Raw genomic sequence first — 22,471 nt, 5'->3', positions numbered from 1 at the left:
GTGTTCCTGTTTGTTCTAATGAGCATCTGTCAGTACAGACCTGATAACCATGGTAACACCCTGGGGTTATTTTCAGCCCATTGTTAGAGCAGCTGTAGGGCTGTTAAGCAAGGTCAACATCTGGACTTAAAAGAACAACTTTCACACCCAGCAACACTTTTATCTCGGCGGTCATTAAATTGTTCTATCTGTAACACCCATCCAGCAACACAATTTGCTGGTTACTGATAAAAGGCAAGTCGCTTGGGTTGACCAGTGCTCTTTGGGAAAAGTAAACAGTTACTTACGGTAGTTGGAAACCTCTACTTTTCAGTTGGACTGCAGCTGTTGCAACTGTGGCTCAGTGATAACATTCTACCACTGGCGTTACCATTAGCCTTTGAAAATGTGACAGTGGCATCCTCGTTTTGCATAAAACCTTCAAGCTTCTGCTAGAAAGCAAAAACAAGACAGTCAGGAAAAGCCTACTAGAGCATCTGAACTTTATTTGGGAGTGTGATTGGTCAATCCTGAAGATAGCCGCATTCCTAGTTATAGGAGGGTGTCCACACTTGTGCAACCTCATTATCTCAGTTGTGTATTTTTACTTCCCTACTGTTTTTACAATTGAATTATAAAGGTTATATACCGTAGGTCACAATGATGGTGGAGTAAGTTTTATTTATCTTGCTCTCAATGCTTTTTATATCGCATCAACCTGGCCTTTGAACAGGGGTGTGTAGACTTTTTATATCCTCTGTCAAGTTGGTGATCAACACTTAGTATTAATAATTTGTGCTACATCCATTTTCAAAATTGTGTATAGGGTTAGAATGGAATGTATGTTGTATTTTAGGATAATGGACATAAGATACAGTACATTACGTCAGTAAAATATGCATTCTAATATTGACAGCAAAAGGTACTTAAAACTGCATGTGTGTTACTTGGGGGGGATGTTGAAACACTTTCAGGGCATGAAACAGAACCTTATAATTTATTTTTTACATTCGTTTAGGTAAAGACGCTGTCCTCTGAAGTGATGAACACTTGCGTATATTCGTGTGTGTGTGCGTGGGGGTGTTTGCATGTGTGTGTGCTAAGTGTGAAGAATTTGTAATAGTTTTTTGTGTGTTCATGGGTGTAAATGTGCTACTTTATGGTTATACTGGCACATTAGAGTGAACAACACAGAACATCTGTCATTTGGAAACATCACAGGGGATATTGTGTGTGTACGTGTGTGTGCGCGCGTGGGAGTGTGTGTGTGTGTGTGTGTGTGTGAGCTTGTGTGTCGGCCCCCAAAGGTACGTCATTTGGAGTGTGTGTTCAGAGGCAGGGCAAGGTCACCTCACGTGCACGGCTCAGCGTAACAGCGCCTGGTGAGCGTGCACGAGCAGCCAAGCACCAGCAGTCTCCCAAGGACAACAAAGTGCTTATCCATCAAGAAAAAAAAGGTGGCTTTTCAGTTCTGTGAACACACACACACACACACCTCAGTGACACACTGACGACACATTGCTATAAAGGGTAAAACAAACCTTTTAGTTTAATGCACACAACTGAAATACACGGCTTTGTCGATCCTGTATTGTTATCATTATTTGGTTTTTATTTTGATACACTTATTCAGATAAACATTCACATAGGAGGCGAGGTTTTCTTATGTTTTTATTTGGTAGCAGGAACTACTTGAGCAATCTCTACTTAACCTTGGCGCGAGTGAAGGTTTTGTCGCACTCGCCGACAAACGACCGTTTAAAATTAGAGGCGGACCGGCTTACAGACGGGTACTATATATATATATATATATATATATATATATATATATATATATATATATATATATATATATATATATATATATATATATATATATATATATATATATATATATATATATATGTGTATATATATATGTATGTATATATGTATGTATGTGTATATATATATATATATATATATATGTATGTATGTATGTATATATATATATATATAAACTACAGTGAAAGATGTTCAATTAATATTATGTAAATACATTTCACAAGAGAAGTTTGTGTGTGTGTGCGTATATGTGTGTGTGTGTGTCGATTGATTAAATGAGCAAAATAATTGCAGATGGCAGCCAGTGCGGTAGAGTGGGGTTACCCTCATTTAAATCAATGGGGAAAGACTCAACTCATTTTTTTAAATTATGTGTTTATCATTGTTTGCTGCAGAGTTTTCGCTACAGTTACTAGAGCTATTCATAGTGACCGTACTTACACGAAAGGTGTGTTTGTATATACTGCTTGTTTCATGTGTTCGCTGAATGTAAACACAGCCACATCAGGTATGTGTCACTTGAAATGTTTCCAAAAATAAGATGAAATGGAAAAATATATTACCCCCTCCATTTTTAGCCATCTCCGGGGGCGGCCATTTTCCGTCGACTGAAAATGACATCACAACCGCTCATGGCTCAGGTAACGACCAATCATGGGGTTTTGGAAATGAGAAAAAGCGGAACAGATTGTGTTCGGCGTAAGAGTCCACTGTAATTATGAAATGGAATGTGTGCCAACGAAGCGGGCCTTGCCTGGAAAAGTCAAAGTATGTTCACGTAATGGTATGAACAATACATACCCATCATCCATTGCACTCCACTTTTTGGTCAGGGATGCATTAAACACCTCCATCTGTTACTTGATTTCATTAAGTATCGCGTTGCAATGTTGTAATTCAGTGCAGAGGCTTGTTTCGTACAGTAAGTGGAGCTCTCCATTGCCTCCAACCCTCCTCATTCTCTCCTCTGCCATCGGTGCTTCAGCTGTTGTTTCTCATTAGAAAAACGCTGTGTTTCTTATTATCCCAAGATGCTCCAAGCCACTTGTGCGTGTGTGTGTGCACGCATGTGTGTGCGTGCACATACAGTAGCTGCCAAACGCACCCTTTGTCTTTGCTGTTTGTCTCTTCTGTCCCCTCATTATAAAAGACACCTTACCTTGCTCTTTCCTCACCATTCCCTATCGCTCCTTTTCCGCCTCTGCCTCGCTGTCACTCATTATCCAACAGCTTGAAGCAACCAGTCAGCCATATGAGAATGAAACCTGACGCCTCACACACCCGTTAGCTTGTATTACTGTATATCGGCTTGGCTCCTCGCGCCTTCAACTTTGCCCTAAACCTTTGGCTAGTTCGCTTCTTTTCAACAGTCTCGCTAATTAACCGAGCCGCTTGCAGCCAGCAACCTGCCATATGTGAACACCATCTCAGGATTCTAGCTTCAATTTTGCTTTTTTTTTTTACGCTATCTACTGTATGCTGCAAGTTGTTCTCTGTAAGACTAATTAACAAAAGAGTTCATCATGAGCGCTGCGTGAGGCGCATGCAGTTGCTTTGTTTGCAGCTCAAGCTGATGACAAAAAGCTCGCTTATGTGCAATAACTGCGTCTTATCTGCACAGCCACGCATATGTTGGTTTAGCCGGTGTACTTGCATGTTGTTGCTCTCAAAACAATAGACAAAGATCACATTAAGATCATCTGGACCAAAGCCGCAGAAAACAAAGACCGGGGCGACATCTTATTGTAACCCAGCTTGATGTAACGTCACTAAGTAATGAAACATAACGTAACTAACTGTTTCGAAAATGCATTAATATGTTTTAATGTAAATTTTACCCCTCTCACAGTCGTCATCGTTCTGTTTTTTTGGGGTGGTAAATGACGCATCCACATGCTGAGTTGTTGAAGAGTGGATCAAATTGCAGCCACACAAGAAGGCAGAAAAATCATCAAATATCAAAAAGGTACAAAAAAATAACCAATTTTCTTATATACTGCAAAGTATAACCCAGGGGTCCCAAACTTTTTTTTTTTAAATAAGAGCTACTTCTTGGGTACTGAGGGCCCTAAAGGGCTACCATTTTGCTACACACTACTGCAATAACACGTTTGCTCAGATTAATGATATTCATTTAAGTGAAGCCATGTTAATGATTTCTTACAATAATTAGAAAACAGGTAAATATCAATATGCAGCACTTTATTTCTATAAATCTCAGCCTGTGTTTAATGTCAAATAATCATATTACTAAAAAATCACATTGTCCGGCTATTTTTAGACCAGTCCTGCGGGCTACTCATGTGATCCTTGGGGTCTACCTGGTACCACCAAGTTGGTGACCCGTTTTAAATTTTCTGAGCTTTCCGTTTGTGTGGTTGATATGAAACAATACATTATCAGCATGTCTTGGGGCTCCCTATTACCCACCAGCCAGTCAGCCAGCCAGCCAGCCAAGATGATGTCTAAAGCAGCACACACACGTCAGCCATGTCTCGGGGCTCCCCTTCAGCTCGCGGCCATAGGCCATTGCCCGGGTTGCTCGCCCTGTTGTGGCGTCTCTGCCAACGCTGTTGTGTAAGGTCCAAACGCTCTTTAATTCACTTTGTCCTCTGACAGAATCACTCAAGCAAAACTACGATTCAATTTACTGCCGCGCGGGTTAACGAGATGATACGTTTTATTAAACAAGCGAGTCAGCATTCCTCTTAAACGTCCTTCCTACAACCATGACAAGGCAATAATTCACCTTCTCCGTCCCAGAGGTCCCAGTTCAGAAAGCGTGCCAATTAGACGCCTCGACTGGCACTTAATTGCCACTCGGAAGAGGCTGATGGGCCATTAATTAGCAAGACATTAACGAGACTGATTATTCATTAACAGCGGAGCATATTAGAGCAGATAAGAGGCGATTGTAATGGACTCAATTGGTGGAGAGAAAGCCAGTGGCTGTCTTCAGTAGTGACCCTATATGGCACTCAAGACCAGGATAATCGTGTTTGCAGTGGGCAGTAAAGGGGGAAAAAAAACACTTCATTTTAGTGTTGGACTACGCTCCTCATTGCTCAATCCATATTACACCTCCTCAGATGAACATTAGAAGCATAAAATCGTATTCGAGTGTAGTAGAGGATGCTTATCACACAACCTACAAAAACAAAATGCCAGAGGTGGGTCGAGACAGCAAAAGATGCATTTATTTCTTCCGGTTTGTACACACATGAGGCACCTCTACTGTATGCAGAAAGAAAAAGTAACAAACAACTGAAATACTGAGTTTGCGAAAGTGTGCACATCCGTTTATAGCTGGTGATGTTGCTGTGTTCGTAATAAACCAATCATATTTAAACTCAAATGGGAATCCGCACACAACTCCCACCATTAAATGTGTGTTTTAGTAACCCCAAATAAAGCCCATATGTCTGAGTATTCTTTTCCTGACATTTTTATAGTCACATCATGAAGCACAAGCCATGACAGAGATTTTCCACAACATCAGAGGGATCTCAATGTTCAAAGGTGTCAGTTAGGAGAAGGGTACCAAAGAATTTCCAAGGCCTTAATTATTAACATCAAATACAATGAAAACTGTCATCAGCAAAGTGAGAAATTGTATTAGGATTTGTTGTTGTTTTTCAATTAAGATGTTAGAGGTCACATTAATGGTGGAAAGGGCTTTGAAAAGATTGTTCTTGGTCTGTTTTGGTTTTGTTTATTTTAATATTATACAAATCTGCCATTTGACTTGGTGGGCTGGCTCTCTTTTTTGTTTTTGTTTTTTTGCGAAAGATTGTGTGTAATATAACCTGGTATTCTGGTATTTGTATTGGCCGTTATATCTGTGCTGACACCATTCTTTGCAATAGGTAGTTAATAGACGGTGTGCGACTGCAACCTTTGAAAACTAGTTGCACAACGAGCAACGTAAATGAATTGTTTGGTGGCGTTCAGTTGCGTCACTCAGTGTGCGGCTGGTGCACCACAGGGAACTTGTTTTCGCCCCTTGCAGTTGTTGGATGCCTGTCAGGTGTGGTGCAGGTTGGGAAACAATGTTTGTCCACCTGGGGGTGGACTAATGCAGTGAACTTTTTTTCTGATTGTCTTGATCTATGTTGACCTGGCTGCTGTCAGTCTTCTGTGGAGGTTCCCCAGCCATCGTCTGTTCGAACACCTCCGACTCCTCATTTCACGCTTCATTTACCATCGCTCCCCCCCACCCCCCAAAACACCAACTGTGTGCATGTGTGTGTATTTGAGGTCATTGTTTCCCCTCCATGCAGTGTTATTACCAAACAAAATCATAACCGCTTGCTTATATAAGCTAAATGAGAGACCATCTTGTATCTCAAAAGGCGCAGTGTTGTTCTGCAAGGACAATGATACCGTCGTCCCTACACCGTGACACAGACAAACTTGTTTAACTTGCAAAGCCAAAGCCAATTACCTCTGTAATGCAGAGTGTTATACATCGTATTAGGATGTCTAGTTGTAGTTATTGGAAATACACTAGCTCATAAAGCCTCCACGGTATCAATATAAACATTCTCTACGGTCACACAATGGATTTTACTGCAAGGCCTTTTCATTTTCACTACGCAGACCAACTTATTTTTGCAATATATTGCTAGAAACACGAGCGGAGATAAAATGTTGGATGAAAAAGGCTAGGAGAAAAAAAAAAAAAGCCAATAAATTCATCACTCGCCTGAGTTTGTTCTCCTAATCTGAGACTGGAATTGACATTTATAGCTACATCAGATACCAAACTGGCTGGCCGAGTTGGTGGTAACATATCTGGTGGGACACACATGCACAACCACACACCTGACAGCACATAAATCCACTCATGACACGTAATGGCTTTTAAGCACAGACACATTGAGTTGCATCTGCAGCAGCAGCTATCATTACATACACACACGCACACGCGCACGCACACACACAAGGGTAGTAGGTAAGTATGAATAGATGGTGTGTCTGGGAATGGCGAGATTGGTTCTATCTGTCGTGGAGAAGATCACTGGGTCACATCCCTTCTGCTAACACTCTCGCTGCCCAATGGCAAATAGATAGATAGATAGATAGATAGATAGATAGATAGATAGATAGATAGATAGATAGATAGATAGATAGATAGATAGATAGATAGATAGATAGATAGATAGATAGATAGATAGATAGATAGATAGATAGATAGATGGGCAATGTGTGGTAGTGACAAAGTGTAATGTGGTGACTGTGTGATGAAGTGCTGCCTTTTCAAGTGAAAATGCAATCGACTCTTTTCGGGTGCTCACTTTGTGGAGGGGACGTTAAATTAGACGGTAGTGGATTGGATAAAATAAATAAACACTACTCTGAGAGTGGTGAAGAGATGCTCCAGAAATGTCCATCAACAGCACAAAAAAATGCTACATTTGTTGCTGGTCGCTTTTTGGGGAAAACAAGCATTAAAGGGGTTGGAAAAGTCACTATATATAAATGTACTAATAAAGTGAGCATGACAAGTGGTTGATGTCAACCATGCTGTCATTTTTTAATCTTTTGTTTTTCGGCAGAAGGAAGTCAGAGACCTCTTTTTTTGGGGAAATTGTGAAAACAATTACATCCTCTTTTAATAAGGATGTAATGACTGTCGATAAAATTCCAAAGCAGTCCATCTAATTTTTCAGGGATTTCCACGCACACATTTTCTGATATATTCTGAAATATTTGCATAGGAAATAGTGAAAGTAATGGGGGGGGGGGGTTAACTTTAACTGCAATTTCATTAATGTTTGTCGTTGTTTGACTTTAGGGTTATTTTGTGCTGTGGACCAGGTGTGTCCTCATTAAAGTTTATGATGAATTGATGTATTCATTGAAATAATGTGATCCTAGATCAAACTGCAGAGGCAATGTTTTAAGTAACATTTTCTTAACAGTCATACTGTGTAAAGTAGTCGAACCGCTGTTAATATTAATGCAAGAAAACAAAGGTAGCGGGAAGCAGGACAGACAGGAAGGGACAGAGTGACAGAAGTGTTATCAATCAAAGCCCAAAGCAGAGTGTTAATCCCCAAGCCAGCAGCAATGGCAGGCAGGAGGGCGAAAAGTCTTTCACAGTAGCGAGAGAGAGAGAGAGAGAAAGAGAGAGAGAGAGAGAGAGAGAGAGAGAGAGAGAGAGAGACAGAGAGACAGAGAGAGAGACAGAGAGCAGGAAGATGAAGAGAAGGACAGAGAGGGGAGACACCAAATGTGGTCGTGCGGTTGAAGGACAATCGTTGTCTATCAACATGAAGAATTACTTTTCTGGCCTGTCCATATGCCCACATGTGAGCGCGCGCACACACACACACAAGGAACAAGTCAACCTGTGTGAGAGGACACTTATTGGATCTTCAATGGGATTAGCAGGGTTTTATCCCTTCAAGTGTAATGATATGTGAAAGACTTGATTATAGCTATCTGATGACACTTTGCTGGTTGACCTCCAAAACCCAACAATAACAACTGGTCACCTTTCACATTGACTTTACAGCTTGATTGAATTTGCAATTACTAATCAGTCGTTCGTTTTGTAAAGAATATGCGCTCACCGGCACAATATCTAATAAGGTCCAATTTGCCCTTTAATGACCCGTTTGACCAACAACGGAGCACATTAACACAGCAAATAATCACATGCCAGCTCAACCATTTGGTGGACCATGTTTTTAAAAGAATGATTTAGCATCCATAACTCTAAACTGACTTTTAGAACCTAAATAAAGGTGTGGCGTTGCACCCTACACAGATGAGATGAAAGCAGAAATAGTCTCAGTGGTAGTACTGCATGACATGAATATACTGTATCTTCTGCTATATTTCTTTGCCTTGAAGAGAAAGTCAAGTCCAAAAAAATCTTGACAATATGTTTTATGCGTTCTATTTATCCATTTCAGGGGGCGGCCATTTTACCTTGTACTGCCACTTGGCTGTCAACCGAAAATGACTTGACAGTGCCTAACGGCTCATCTGATTTCTGGGTTTGGTCATATGACATTCGCAAGCTGAGCCTTTAAAAGATCAGTGGTAAGATTTATGTGAAATTCTGTGGCTCTTTTTTGCAAGGGGAAGTCAACCCCAAAATGTTCTTAATAAGAATATGTTCTATGCAGCGCCAGTAGTCGAAACATTACGGCATTACGATTAATATTGTGTTTGTGGAACACAGGCTGTATTTCAGGAGGTGGACATTTTGTCACTACTGTCAAGTGAAAATGACAATCACAGTTGCTCGGGGCTCTGCTAGTGACCAGTCATGGCTCCGCTTCAGAAAACAGGTGAGCTGTGATTGGCCGTTACCTAAGTAAGTGGATGTGAATACAAAATTAGCCACATGATAAGATTTAAAATGTCTTTATGAATTATGAAACATCTGCCGTTAACCTCTCTCCCACGGCGTTATGCACAGATGCTTTTATTTTATTTTATTTTAAGGACAGAAGCACTTTAAAAGGACAAGGACGGACACAGGACGATTATTTTTGTGAATAAGGACGGAGGGACGGTGACGGAAGGGTAAAATACGGTAAAGTGCAATCTCTGCATGTAACCACGTGTAGTTCTGCTTTTGAAATACAATACACATATTTACAAAGGCTGCTTTTCAAAATTGCTTTTTTCTTTATTGTTCTAATTTCTATAAAAGTGGGTCGCGACTTGGCAACAATAGGGAAATGTAGTTCCCAGGGTGAGGATAGTTGACAACCACCGATCTAAAGGATTAATGACTCCATGAGTGTTTTGATTTTTCTTAGGCATTCTTATTTTCTTTTGGTGATGCTGTCATGTTCTATTATGGTTTATTACCTGTCTGGTGACTGTGCGTTTCTCATTCTTTCCCTAAAGGTCGAGGTGAGAAAAGTGAGTCACTACATCTGACTTGAACGGAAACAATAAAAGCGTGTGCTTTTGCGTTATGCTGCCAGAAATACCCCAAACGTTTATGTATTTTCTTATTTCCTTAAAAATAATAATAATAGTTCATCAGAATCTGTGGGTTGGGAGGCTAAACAGTATTTTGTAAATATTTGTACACAGAAGATTGCAAAACATAGTATCCCTATCCCAACACCTGAGGTTTTACTAACTAGCCCTAGGTTGTTAGGGTTACTTACTAGGGTTTATTTAGGTTTAGGTTACTACAGACCCACATTTGTAGGTTAGATGGTTATCTTAAAACATAAAAACACTCACACAATACACAATATAATGTACGGCACTGTATAAGTTAAGGCAATCGTGTTGTGGATTGACTGCTTAAACCTTAATTTATTTCTAGCCTGTGTCAGTAGCAAAAGGAAATCAATGATGGCTCTCAGCAAGGCCAAGTGAATATTTCTTAAAGGAGGCATATTATGCGTTCCTATTTTAAGAGATTTAAAACAATTCAACAGGTGTCAAACATGTCTTAACAACATGACTATGAGTGGCTTTCGTCAAAGTTCCCCAAGGATAAAGAATGATCTCACTTTGCACGCCCTATTTCTTGTTTTCCTGTCTCATTCAAGCGAACTATCCCATATACTGCTGAGCCCAAGTACAGTTTTTATTACAGTGACATTATTCGTCCAGGCAAGCAGGTTGTGTCATGGCTGAAGGAACTCCACGTGTTATGTAAATTAGCCAAAACAGTTCACTCAAAGACACATCAGAACTTGGCAGAAAACAGAAGATTTACGTGGTTATTTAACATCATACTTGGGTCGGCCAGGACTCCAGCCTCACAAACACATTTTTGTATACAAACACTTACAAAGTCCATTTCCCATAAGTCATGCAGGACCTCAACAAGGCCAAGCAAAGATACCTGAATTGCGGCTATAATTAGGAATAATATGCCCAGTTACACGTGAAAGTAGTGAGCTGCATGCTGTACAAAGCCAGAGAGAAGCCCCCTTACACTGTGTCAGCATTCGACAGCACAGACAGCATCTTCTCCCTCATTAAGCACCATAACAGTGACAAGAAAAGAGGGAAGACCGTGGAGGAAATGAGCAGTGGAATGGCGCTCATTTGTATCATGTGCCTCCTCCCAAGACACATGTTCTCAGCGATACACTGTCCGGCGCATGATGAGACACTATTAGCTTCTTAATGATGCCAGAATTACTACATTGCACAATATACTACAAAATACTGTATTGTGAATCCAATTTTGGAATGTCACTAGCCTTTTTTTTTTTTTTTTTTTTTTGCTATTCGAACTTGAACAGTAGCATTTATATTGATTGTTTCACTAATACTGATTGACATTACGACATAAATTTAAGATATTACCGTCATTATGATTATGAGCAGTTGAAACTAGCATCCGTGCTTATGTGGAAGTACAATAAACGGATCTCTAGCACACCCTGGTGGTTATAATGTGTATATGCAAGGCGGAAAGTTGTTGCACGTACTGTACTGTTCAGGGGTCCTTGGTTTACGATCTTTCTAGACATACGACGTTTTGTGGTTACGAAGGGTGCGCGGCGGAAGGTGGCAAAAGTACACACCCTGTACTTAAATAGAAGTACAGATACTTGTGTAAAGATAAATACTCTGGTGCAAATATAACTAATTGTTTCAATTCCTTTACTTAAATAAAAGTTTAAAAAAATGAATAAAATAAATACACCGAAAACGGTTGGGTAAAAAAAATAACCCAATCTGGGTCAAAAAGGGAACAATACACTACTTGGGTCACAACTTTCAGTTTTGTACAAAACAACCCATAAAGTTGGGTTAGACTGACCCACATAGTATGGGACGGTCCCTCTTTGCTCCAAATTTCATTAGGTTATTTTGTATCCCAGATCTCTGCACATTAGTTTCCCTCCTCTATTAACTTTCAAAATGCTCGTACTGAGAAGGAAACGGTTCAGGTTCAGGCTTGTATGCCGTCAAAACAATGTTGCTTTGCTAACATGAATTTAAAAAACTTGAAAACTTGCTAAATTATCCAATAGGATAATTGAAAAAAAAATACAATTTACCTGTATGTGTTTTTCAGATTAGACAGAGAATTTTGAAAAAATGGTTTTTAGGACGAGAAAAATCATTCAACAATTCTCTTTAATTAAGGCCATGGATGCGGAATATCTTGCTTCTCCGAATCTGTTGCTGTTATTAAAGCTCCGTGATTCGCGTTTGTCCATATCACGCTGTCCTTTTTTTTTTCCACCTCATAAATCTCCAAGATTTCAATCAGTCAATTCATCTCTTCACTATAGTTGACTTTACCTCTATTTACATCCCTTTCACGTCGTGTCAAGCCTTTTTGACAAAGTAAGGAGTGGAAAGTACAGACATGTTTTCAAAAGTAGGGAGTAATAGTAAAGAATCATCAGGAAAATAAAAAGGTCAACTACAGGTAGCCTACCGGAAAATCTACTTAAGTATTTGTATTTACAATTGCTATGGAAAATGGATAGATGGATTTTCATAGTTGCGGTTGTAGTTGCAGGCAGTAGAACGTCACTGCGTGACACTGACAACTGTTTTTGATATTGAACTCATATAGATTAATAAACAAAACATATTAAGAATCAGTTATGGTGCAGTGCAGCTGTACAGCATTGCAAACTTCAACCACAATTATAATTCATCTGCTGCAATTTGTTGACCGCAAACCCCTAGCACAGCAACCCTAAAATGTGTACGCACGCACACAGACGCACTATTGGGTGGCATGCTGTGTTGGCACAACCTGTCCTGCCCCTCATTAATCACCGCGTTGAGGTTTTGATGCCACAGCAGGAATGAAAGTGCTGCTGTAACGTGAACAGATGTACGAGAGTGCCACCATCAGCTTGGCCTTAGGGCGCACAGCAGCGAGACAGTGACCACTGCTGATAGGAGGCTCAATAGGAGGCCCAAATGCTGTAAAATCTTGCCTTTCGGTGTACGTTATACAAAATTAGGTTGTCCGTGACTTTGTTAAATATTTGGCATAACTGTCGCTTCAATTTATGATTCATTTCGGACAGCAACCACTGAATTCCTCAATGCATTTGTGCAAATGTTTTATCTGTGTAAAGAGATTTGTTTTCCAAAGCGTCACCCTAATTAATGGCCTGAGTCATTTTTTCAGAAATCACGAAAAAATGAACCAAAGATTGATTACCGTCTATATATTAATAATTTCATTTCAGGTGTAGATGAATTGATTTTATCAGAGGTGGCCAGCATCCTGAGATGTTTAAAGCATTTTTTATATCAGAATATGACTTGGGCCATTATTTTAAGAGAGTGATATTTTACAAGCCTAAAAACTAAAACATAATTCAGGAATTAAGAGTTTTTTTTCTTAGGCTTTACACAATGACGTTTTCAAAACCGATCACAAAGTTTTTAAAAAAAGATCACCAGTCCAATCCGAAGATGGATTTATTCATCCAATCTATTTTAAAAACTTTAAAATATACTGTACAGTAAACCCTCACAATTCGCAGTGGATTGATGTTGATGACCATTGAAAATGCATTGTGTGTGTGTCTCTGTGTGTGAGGGGGTAAAGATACGTAATAAAATATATATACTATATTGGAAAATAATTGAAAAAAAATATGACTGCTGTGAATTGTGAAACCTTGCGATTATTAACAATGGCAGCACAGAAAATTCCTGGAGTGAACAAGACTGTTTGCTGAAACGATTTATTTTGCAGAACCAATCAATGATGTCATTGATCGATCGGCAATGATGATATTACAGCCAATCACGGATTTTGCATAAAAGGCAAAATATCTGCCGATTTGGACCAGCCAATCAGATATTAGTCGACTTTTTTTACTTTTTAACTGGGAAACTAACTACAGTATTCGCCTAACATGACAAATTGTCTTATTTGTAAGTAAGCAGAGGCCTTCATTTGCATAACACACATAGATGTGAACTACATTTATCATGACCCATGTACAAATCACAGCAGGTGTTTATTTGGAGTTACAGTTTTTCACAGTAACCATTCATAATCAAAACAATTTTAGCCTCTTGAGCTGATCCACCAGGGGGCACATTGCATTGTAACTAGTAGTGACCACAACGACTGTCTGTCCCATCTAGCCTTGGTGCATGAACTGACGAGGCCTGCTCGAATGAGAGACAAAAAAACATCAACACAAGACAAGCGCAACAGTCCAGTTGCCATCGATTCAGTGCACTGAGGATGAAATGACCTGGATGAGGCACACGAGGATTAAGCCCCATTAAACCAGGTAAACACAGGATCTAAAAACCTTCCTTTCCTCTGTCCTTTCTGTGCTATTCACACACTTTATCGCTCGTCTGGTCGGGAGTTTCACAGCCGTCTTGACTGTTTCCAAAAGCATCCAATTATGACTTTGCTGTCAGGGTACGATGCAGGTTGCCTTCCGCAGGGCCAGGTAGCCTGTGACCACATCCGTGGGAAGGAGGCGGATGTAGGAGAACTCCTCTGTGGACGTGAAGCGAAGTTTGGTCTGCGGGTCTGTGTAATTTGCCTGAGGGTAAATACGAAATAATAGGTCACAGTTTGAAGGCTTAACTCTATAAGCCACGAAGTTACTCACAGGTAGTCCGGAGATGTCCGAGTATTTTTTGGATGGTTTCAGAGAGGGAGGAGCATCAATGTTGTAGTCTGTAAATACAAAAGTTAAAGAATTGAATGACTGAATTGTTGGTCTATGGACATAATCATCTGTTAGTCAGTGAAGTGATTGACTGAATTGATTTTATTGTCTTGAGGCCGAATTACATCAAGAGTCCACAAGTGTATCAGTTAAATAAGAGAGGGATTCATTTACAGTTTGGGTCGTCGAGCTTCCAGGGTAGAGTCCGTTCCAAAACCAGAATTTGTTTGAGATTCTTCCAAGTTCTGTTCTTTTTGCCTGCTGCCGCTCCGCCAATCCCGGAGTGCTATCAAGATGGAGAGAAAACGTGAACACTGTAAGCCGAAGCCACAAAATCATACGGATGGTAAACAACGACATGGCACTCAGTCACCATAAATGAGGGGTCTTTGAACGGCGGTGGTTTGGCAGTGCCTTCTGTGCTGGCGCTGATGCTTGTTAATGGCGAGCTCTCCACCAATCCAACCGCCTTCAGGTCAGTGACAACTTCTACTGTTGACATCTGATTGGAACACAGCATTTGCAATGTCAACAAAAACACAGACTATGATCCAAGAATGGCCGAACAGTAATACCAAAGTAAATACATTAAAACAAACCCTGAAAGCTCATTTATCAAGTTTGATGAAGATGAAAACTAAGGACATATAATTATAGTTAGTTTTGAAACCGTAAAATGTATTTTCAGATATTTAGCAGATATTTTTAACAGATTTTTTTTTTAGTTCGTTTGAGTTATTTTTCATTAACTTCAATAACCTTGATCTAGCGACTATTTTTTTGAAAAAAATCAACTGAGTAGAGGTCGAACAACTACCAAATTACCAAATTTATAGTTATTTTGCTAATCAATTGTTTAGATTGTTTTTTTAATTTAAAATTGTAAAATTGCTCAAAATGTAATCTTCTCAACAGTAGTCTCAGATTTCTGTTGACCTCCATGATAGGAGACTGATTATCCTTGTGTTGAAATCAAAACAAAGAAGAGATAACAAAGCCAATACTGTACCTACCTACAACACCTTTCGAAATGGAAGGTATATGAAGACACTTTGAGGTAAACACAGATAAAAGCACGTTTGGCCCACTGCAAATTATGCTCTGCAAAATGTTTGATGCACTCTGCTCAGGTGGCAATTGTGATTTTGGAAACATTTCACCTGAAAACATATTTTTTTGCTGACGTTGCCTTGCACCTATACAACTCTACATAAGACTACAAGAGAGCTGGACACAGACGGGCACCAGCCAAGACATTCAGTTGGATGGCTCATATGACGCTAAGTTGTTGAACATCTCAAATCGCGTTGACATACAGTACACATTTTGTCTAAATAGTCAAATTTCCAAGAAGAAGAAGAACATATTTTCTTATTATCTGGGCGTCAAAGTTAATTAGTCGGGTACTGTATTGTGTATTTGTTTACTTAGGAAATGGAATGGAATGGAAAAGTAAATAATGTGACAGAACAGAAGTTTGGAAAGCACCTTAGAGATGGAAGCTCCTATGTCTCTACCTGATTCTGTGTGAGTTGTGTCATCATTAGCGGAGCTTTCTTTTTCTTGGTGCCCCCGCCGGGCGGTTGAGCGGCAGACACCGCCGGACTCCCGGGACGTTTCTTCCCCCGCAGAGCAGCAGGGCCGACGGCCAACGGATGGCTCTTGATCGTGATAGGGAGCTGAGATGCCATGTGTTGCGATACAGTCGATAGAAATGCGGCGTTCTCGCACTAATTAACGCGGATTAGCATTAGCAGTAGCGTTAGCCACTCTACAGACAGACGAACAGGCGTTAACCGGATGTTGATTAATTTAACTTCCGGTGATGTGCACGTGACGCAAGCTATTTTTATGTAGTTTATTATTGCTAGATTTTATGTTTTAAGTAACTATACTTCAATGATAACAAATACATGTACATGTATACTTGGTAGAGTAGAATATAGTAGACTGTAGTTAGAGTAAAACAGATTTCTGAAAAATCTACTTAAATACAGGAGTAAAATTTAGTTTTACATGTTTCTCATTGGCAGTACTGCCCCTAGGTGTGATTGTGAGTGCGGATGTTTGTCTCTGTGTGCCCTGCGATTGGCTGGCAACCAGTTCAGGGTGTCCCCCGCCTACTGCCCAAAGACAGCTGGGATAGGCTCCAGCACGCCCCGCGACCCTTGTGAGGATAAGCGGTACAGATAATGGATGGATGGATAATTGAGGAAAAGTATTTTTACTAAATTTACACCTGCCTTTGAAAAACTTGATGAATGTTGCTTTTCCAAATAATATTTTTTTTTCAAAATCCCTCAAAGAGGCTGGCCAGGGAGACTAGTGGTTAGCTCTTCTGCCTCGCAGTCAGGAGTTCTGGGTTCGAATTAGCTCGGCCTGTTCGTGTCTGGAGTTTTCATGTTCTCCTCCAGCTTCTCTCACTGGTTCTGCCACATTCCAAAATGTTAGGTTCATTAAAAGAGAAGTCAACCCAAATATTTTTTTCAAGAATATGTTCTCTGCAAGCCCACTAGTTGAAACAAGGCATTCTGATAAATATTGCGTTTGTGGAATAAGTGTTAATCCACTCGTCACTACTGCTCACAAAGACCAATCAGGGCTCAGATTCAGAAAAAAGGTCAGCCCTGATTGGTCGTTGTGAGCAGTTGCGATATCATTTTCAGTCGACAGAAGACCAAACGGCCGACCAAGAGATGGCTAAAAACCAGTGCATTTTGCTGCTTAACTTATATTCCACAAACGCAAAATTAATCCGACTGTCATGTTTCAACTAGTGGGCCTGCTGGGAACATATTCTTGAAAAAAATATGTTTGGGTTGGCTTCCGCTTTAAGCAGAAAAATCCACCCATTTTGAGCCATCTGAGGGGGGCTGCCATTTTGTCACTTCTGTCGACTGAAAATGGCATCACAGATGCTCAGTGCTCAGACAGCGACCATTTATGGCTCAGCTTCAAATAAACAGGTAAGCTGTGATTGGTCGTTACGTTGGCCCTGAGCAGTTGTGATGTCATTTTCAGTCGACAGAAGTGACAACATGGGCGCCACCTGAGATGGCTAAAAATGGGTGGATTTTGCTGCTTAACTCATATTCTACAAACGCAATATTAATTATATTGCCTTGTTTCAACCAGTGGGCCTGCATAGAACATATTCTTGAAAAAACATGTTTGGGTTGACTTCCACTTTATGGTGTCTTAATTGTTCATAGGTGTGACTGGTTGTTTGTCATTATGTGCCTTGCAATTGACTGGCACCCAGTTCAGTGTGTATGTTGTACCCCGTCCCGTCTCTTGCCCAAGGTCAGTAGGATAGACTCCGCCCTATCTGCAACCCCTAATTAAGACAAAACCTATTGAAAATGGAAAGATGAATCCCTTCAAAGATCAGGCAGTTATCATCAGCCACCAGTTTATATTTCTTATGTTCTGCTGCCATCTGCAGGAATGTACAACAGCATTCGCATTATTTATAAAAATAGTATGTTTTAAAATCACTGTGACTCATTCTAATGGATTTCTTGTTTATTTAAAAATATTCAATAGCTTTAGCCAAAGATGCAACAAGTTTCTAAATGACATTAATCATTACATTAGTAATCATTACAATCTGTTCTAGCATTTAACAAGCATGCAACATTTTGATGGCGCTTTAGTAATCTTTGCTCTGTGACTGCACCCTCAACACTTAAATAATGTTAACAACTGGGGTCTTCTTATAAATTTGCTGATAAGGCTTCTCTGTAATTTGCAACCCGTTGAGCTCCCAGTTACACTAATTTCTAAGCGAAAGCAGCCGGACAAGCGGGTGTGGTACAGCGAGCTAGTGACATTTTCTTTGACCTGTAAAACATTAAACAAGACAAGTCCATCTCGCTCAAAGCAAACTTTGAAGATATACTTAAACAAGCCATACCTGTCAGGACAGCTTTGAAGGATGGGATTGCCTCCAGTAACGTGCTGATTGGTTCAAGCAGGATGCTACGCCTCAGAGCTATACGTGGGCCCTCTCTTGTCAATGTGACAGCATTTCACACAAACACCTCTGATGGGCAAGTGCCTTTAGCGTTTCTATAAACCAGCACCAGGGAAAGGACCTGTCAGCATTCAGATTCCGCACTACGATGAAGTACCACATCCGAATTCAACACAGCGTCCCTTAAGCAACTGCAGAGACCTTGATGAACTGAGGGCTACTGGTGTCATTTGTGTGATTTAGCGTGTGAGTGAGAATACAGAACGACTGAAGTAACTTTTATGTCCACTTTTATGTTCAAACTTGCATGCAAAACTCCGATTCAAAGGCATCTTGTCTTATTCATTTTTTAACGTGCTGGTGCCATCTATGTGAATAATAAATGATGTATAGTTGGGCACAGTTGAAAAACAAATGCTAATGTAATATGGATGATGTTTAACTTCAAGATGATACTGCAAAGCTTCTTTACGAAAATACCACCTACACAAGATAATCCCAGTAAGCAAAGAGCATCAGGTTAGGATCAGTTCAAACAATCCCTTCCATTTCCCTGCAACTAGCTATACTAGACTTGACAGTCTTAACTGGCTGGATGCCATACTGAGCTTTGTGTTATCTTGTCCTTACAAAAGAAAAAAGCCTTAGAAACAGGGCGACAGCATTTAGCTTGAATTCGTCACGCAAACTGCAACACGCTGTTATTGCATTTTCATTTAAAAGCACATTATGTAAAAGGTTTGCAGCTTTTTCATGCTCCAGCGACTCAGGAGACAAACATGTAAGCTAGGGCCGAAAGCTACTTATTGATCTGTGTGTTGACTGGTGCTGGATGTGTGTCAGTGTTTATAATGGGAATGGATAGCTCACAAGCGTCCGTGCATGTAGGCAGAGCCTTCTATGAAATGCCATGAGACTGTTTGAAATCTCCACCACCCACCTCGACATAGGAGGCCTCTTTCCAACGCATAATTGTCGTTCTATGATCTTTTGTATGAACTGTAGTGTGAAATAGTCCTAGCTAAAAAAGTCCTTTCTTATTGTGAGACCTTAATCACAACATTTCAGTTCAAACATTAAAACAGTGTAGGCACAGTACAAATACAGTAATAGAAATTACAGTGTTTTAAAAAAAAAAACAGTTTACTTTAGGTTTAAGACATGTAATTCTATGCTCATTGTTTTCTTGTTGTTGTTTTTTTTTTCATTAGTATGTATTTGTTGTGTCTTATTATATTTTGTCCCTGACTTTGACACTTTTCAGATAATTGTCAATTTTGTCACCCATAGTGTTTGGAATGGTTAATGTTTCCGGGGTGCATTAAATGTTAGGCCAGCCCCCTCTCTGTCCATTTTTAAAACGCGTTTGAAGACACATTTCTATTCTTTGGCTTTTGATCCGACGTGAGACTGATACTTTTCCGCTGGTTTCCGGTGTCTACTGTATAGTAATTTGTGTTTTAATGTATTGCTTTCACTTGTTGTATTATTGCTATTTTGTTGTTGTATGTAAAGTGCTTTGTTAAAGATGTAGCTGTTGTGAAATACGCTATATAAATAAAGTTGCATTGTATTGTATTGTATTTAACTCTGGGGAACGCCCTGCTAATCAAGAGAAAGATTTATCCCTCTCAATAGGGGTGACAACTTGGCCTCCACTGAAGAAAATGACCCCGGTGCAGGCAGCTAGCTATAGGAAACAATCTAAGCAGTCCCAAGTGCTGCTCTTGCAAAGGTAATAAAGTGGCGTGACAAAAAGGCTGCGCCTAGAGTCAAGACGTTTTACACTCCCCAGTCGGAAGAACTGCTCACCATAAACATTACATCTTCTTTGTGATGGTGAAGCAATGGTGAGCCAATTTTTCTCTCACGTCTCTTTTACCATGTTTTTCTCCTTGATAAAGCATTTTTTTAAAGCCATAATAACTGTCTGCTAAGCCTCCAGCACAAGCTGGGGTATTTTTGGAAGGTTAGACACTTGTAGACTATAGCTACTACTGTCATTCATTAATTTCTGATAAAGCTGCAGTCTTCAAAGTGTGATACGCACCTACACTAAACAAAAATGTTTAAACCTGCTAAAATAACAGATATGTTAAAGGGGGAGTTTGCAGTGTTGAAACTGCTCGCAAGATTTTAAAGTAGCTTCATGCAATCAATCACTCCCCACGAGTCTCCGACCCAAGCCCTCACTCACATCCACAAGCAGGATCCTAAAACATAGTTATTCATAATTGCATGTTATCAAAAACAAAAATCAGAAAATTTGTGAAAAATATCCACTGAGGATACATATCTAGCTTCAACAAAATAGCAGCGCTAGCAATACTAAGTTACAGTAGCATTAGCACTGTATACAAGCCGACGCTAGCCACGATTATTGATACATAGGTAGCATGACTTTTGTAATGGGTTGTTACTATAACACTAAATGTTACTGGTTTGGATTGGCACAACAACAGTAAATTGGTTTTGGTTTTAAGTTTTACAATCAGTTAAAAAGGTTCCTACACCACCATAGTTTCAGCAAAGATAAGAGGTCTGCATGAGGCTGCAGGGGTATGTCCGCTAAAGGTGTGCTTGCAAGTGTACCTCGTCAGTAACATCCTGATTGGTTGTTTTTCCTCAGGTGTGCTGTTTTTTTTTTTTTTTTAATCTAATTAGAGGTACAAGATGGAGCCAGAGGGTGGTGAGTGTTGTTGTTGTGGTTTTATGGGTTATACAGACAGTTTAAACCAATATGACAAAAAGGTTGTTTTTTTTTTTGTTTTTTTTTAAATTGCAGACCCCTCCATTGCATGTCAAAGTTGATTCCAGTGTCTTAAAAAGAGGAATGAAGGCATCATGAAAGTAAAGCAAAAATTGTAATTGTGTCACTTCTTCATTTGTGCAGTCAAGTCAATATTGCAAAAATAGTGTAGCGGAAAGACGACTGGGCAAGCTTCATGTGGGCGTCTTCGTTTCACACATTGTTTACCCTGGCAGTATTTTTTTTTCAAAGAGAGGGGAGGGGTTGCATTTGCCATAAGTAAATGTATTCAAACATAAGTACATATTCAGTTTGGCACACGGAGAAGACATTTTGGTGGTGTATTGCTCAGTAAAGGCCTCTCACGGTAGGATGATAATATCCTTTAAGAATGTTAAGGCTGTGTTCTCGATCCCTGTCTTAGGAATGTTCAAACAAAAATTCTATTCTGTGCCCCAGAACCTTGTAAACATGCTGCACTTTGTTCTTCAGATAAGTCGAGATAGCCTGCAAATAGTCCAGAGAATTCATGTCTGGCTCCAAAAATTACAACTCCTGCAGACTGTTTTTTTTATTTTTTTAAACGTCGTTCAAGCAAGAAACTTGATTGATACTATTTTTCACTTACCCTAAAACTTTAAGCCGCATCTGGTTTCTACTGGGACAAAGTTAAACAGCTAAATATCAAAATCAATGTAAACTGGATATTATTATAACTATTATTGTTATTATTAGTATCTCTCATGGTGACACTGCTGTGTATTTGTGTTGCCCACCACACAGAGAACCACATCACATATCACATGCGAGGATGTAAGGGGAGATATCAGAGTGAAAGGGACACAGAAACAGTGCTGCTTGGATGAGATTGAACTGGATGTGTGGGGTGAGTGCCTTGCTTAAAAGCATGTTGACAGTATACAGGAAGCAACCAGTCTTGCCATTTTCATTTGTCAAACCGTGACATCTGGTTCTGAAGCCTTAAGTCCTTGTGCTACCACCACCCCAATCCATCACACATGCTATAAGATATGATTATAAAAAAATGTCCGGAAAATCCTTCTAGAACATCCAAATTTAGTTGGGTTTATCAGAGGCACTTTAAATTGTGTCAGGTGTGTGCTAATTCCCATTTGACATGAGTTTGTATGTGATTGGTTAATTCTGAACACAGCCACATCCTCGGGTATAAGACATTCACATTCATGCAACCAATTTATATCAGTTGTTTATTTTTACTTACCCTCTCAAAAAGATTTTTTTTCTTTTCAAGTGAGTTGAACAGGTTTTAGGTGGCATCAATGGTGGGAAAGGAGTTGCTTA

General features: G+C 39.8%; 2 protein-coding genes and 1 long non-coding RNA gene across 4 annotated transcripts in view; 2 read left to right on the top strand and 1 right to left on the bottom strand.

Moving 5' to 3' along the window:
* The window catches only part of LOC147143690 (uncharacterized), a 141,801-nt gene extending 132,693 nt beyond the window's left edge, over nt 1–9,108 (top strand). Inside the window, exons 4-5 of the long non-coding RNA XR_015087819.1 lie at nt 8,727–8,856; nt 8,999–9,108. This is a non-coding gene — a long non-coding RNA (uncharacterized LOC147143690). The remainder of the gene's footprint in view (nt 1–8,726; nt 8,857–8,998) is intronic.
* A 4,621-nt stretch (nt 9,109–13,729) lies between these two features.
* Nucleotides 13,730–16,240, bottom strand: ino80c (INO80 complex subunit C). The gene is made up of 5 exons (XM_086038095.1): nt 15,941–16,240; nt 14,797–14,925; nt 14,598–14,709; nt 14,364–14,431; nt 13,730–14,294 (listed from the first exon to the last, which is right to left on the bottom strand). The coding sequence occupies exons 1-5, from the start codon at nt 16,112–16,114 to the stop codon at nt 14,163–14,165; spliced, it is 615 nt and encodes a 204-aa protein (XP_085894221.1). The 5' UTR covers nt 16,115–16,240; the 3' UTR covers nt 13,730–14,162.
* Nucleotides 16,241–21,066: 4,826 nt separating this feature from the next.
* Nucleotides 21,067–22,471, top strand: part of galnt1 (UDP-N-acetyl-alpha-D-galactosamine:polypeptide N-acetylgalactosaminyltransferase 1) — a 48,379-nt gene continuing 46,974 nt past the window's right edge. Inside the window, exon 1 of one of the 2 annotated variants that reach the window (XM_086037297.1) lies at nt 21,067–21,088. The gene's annotated coding sequence lies outside the window, so the exon portion shown is untranslated. Of the gene's footprint in view, nt 21,089–21,973; nt 22,035–22,471 lie in introns of those variants that run through there. The other variant, XM_086037296.1, reaches the window with a different exon arrangement.

This window comes from Filicampus tigris, chromosome 8 (assembly GCF_054856515.1).
Source record: "Filicampus tigris isolate MCC_2025a chromosome 8, RoL_Ftig_1.0, whole genome shotgun sequence".
Classification (NCBI taxonomy): Eukaryota; Metazoa; Chordata; class Actinopteri; order Syngnathiformes; family Syngnathidae; genus Filicampus; species Filicampus tigris.
The sequence above is the reverse complement of the archived record's forward strand: the minus strand, read 5'-3'. Positions and strand labels throughout refer to the sequence as shown.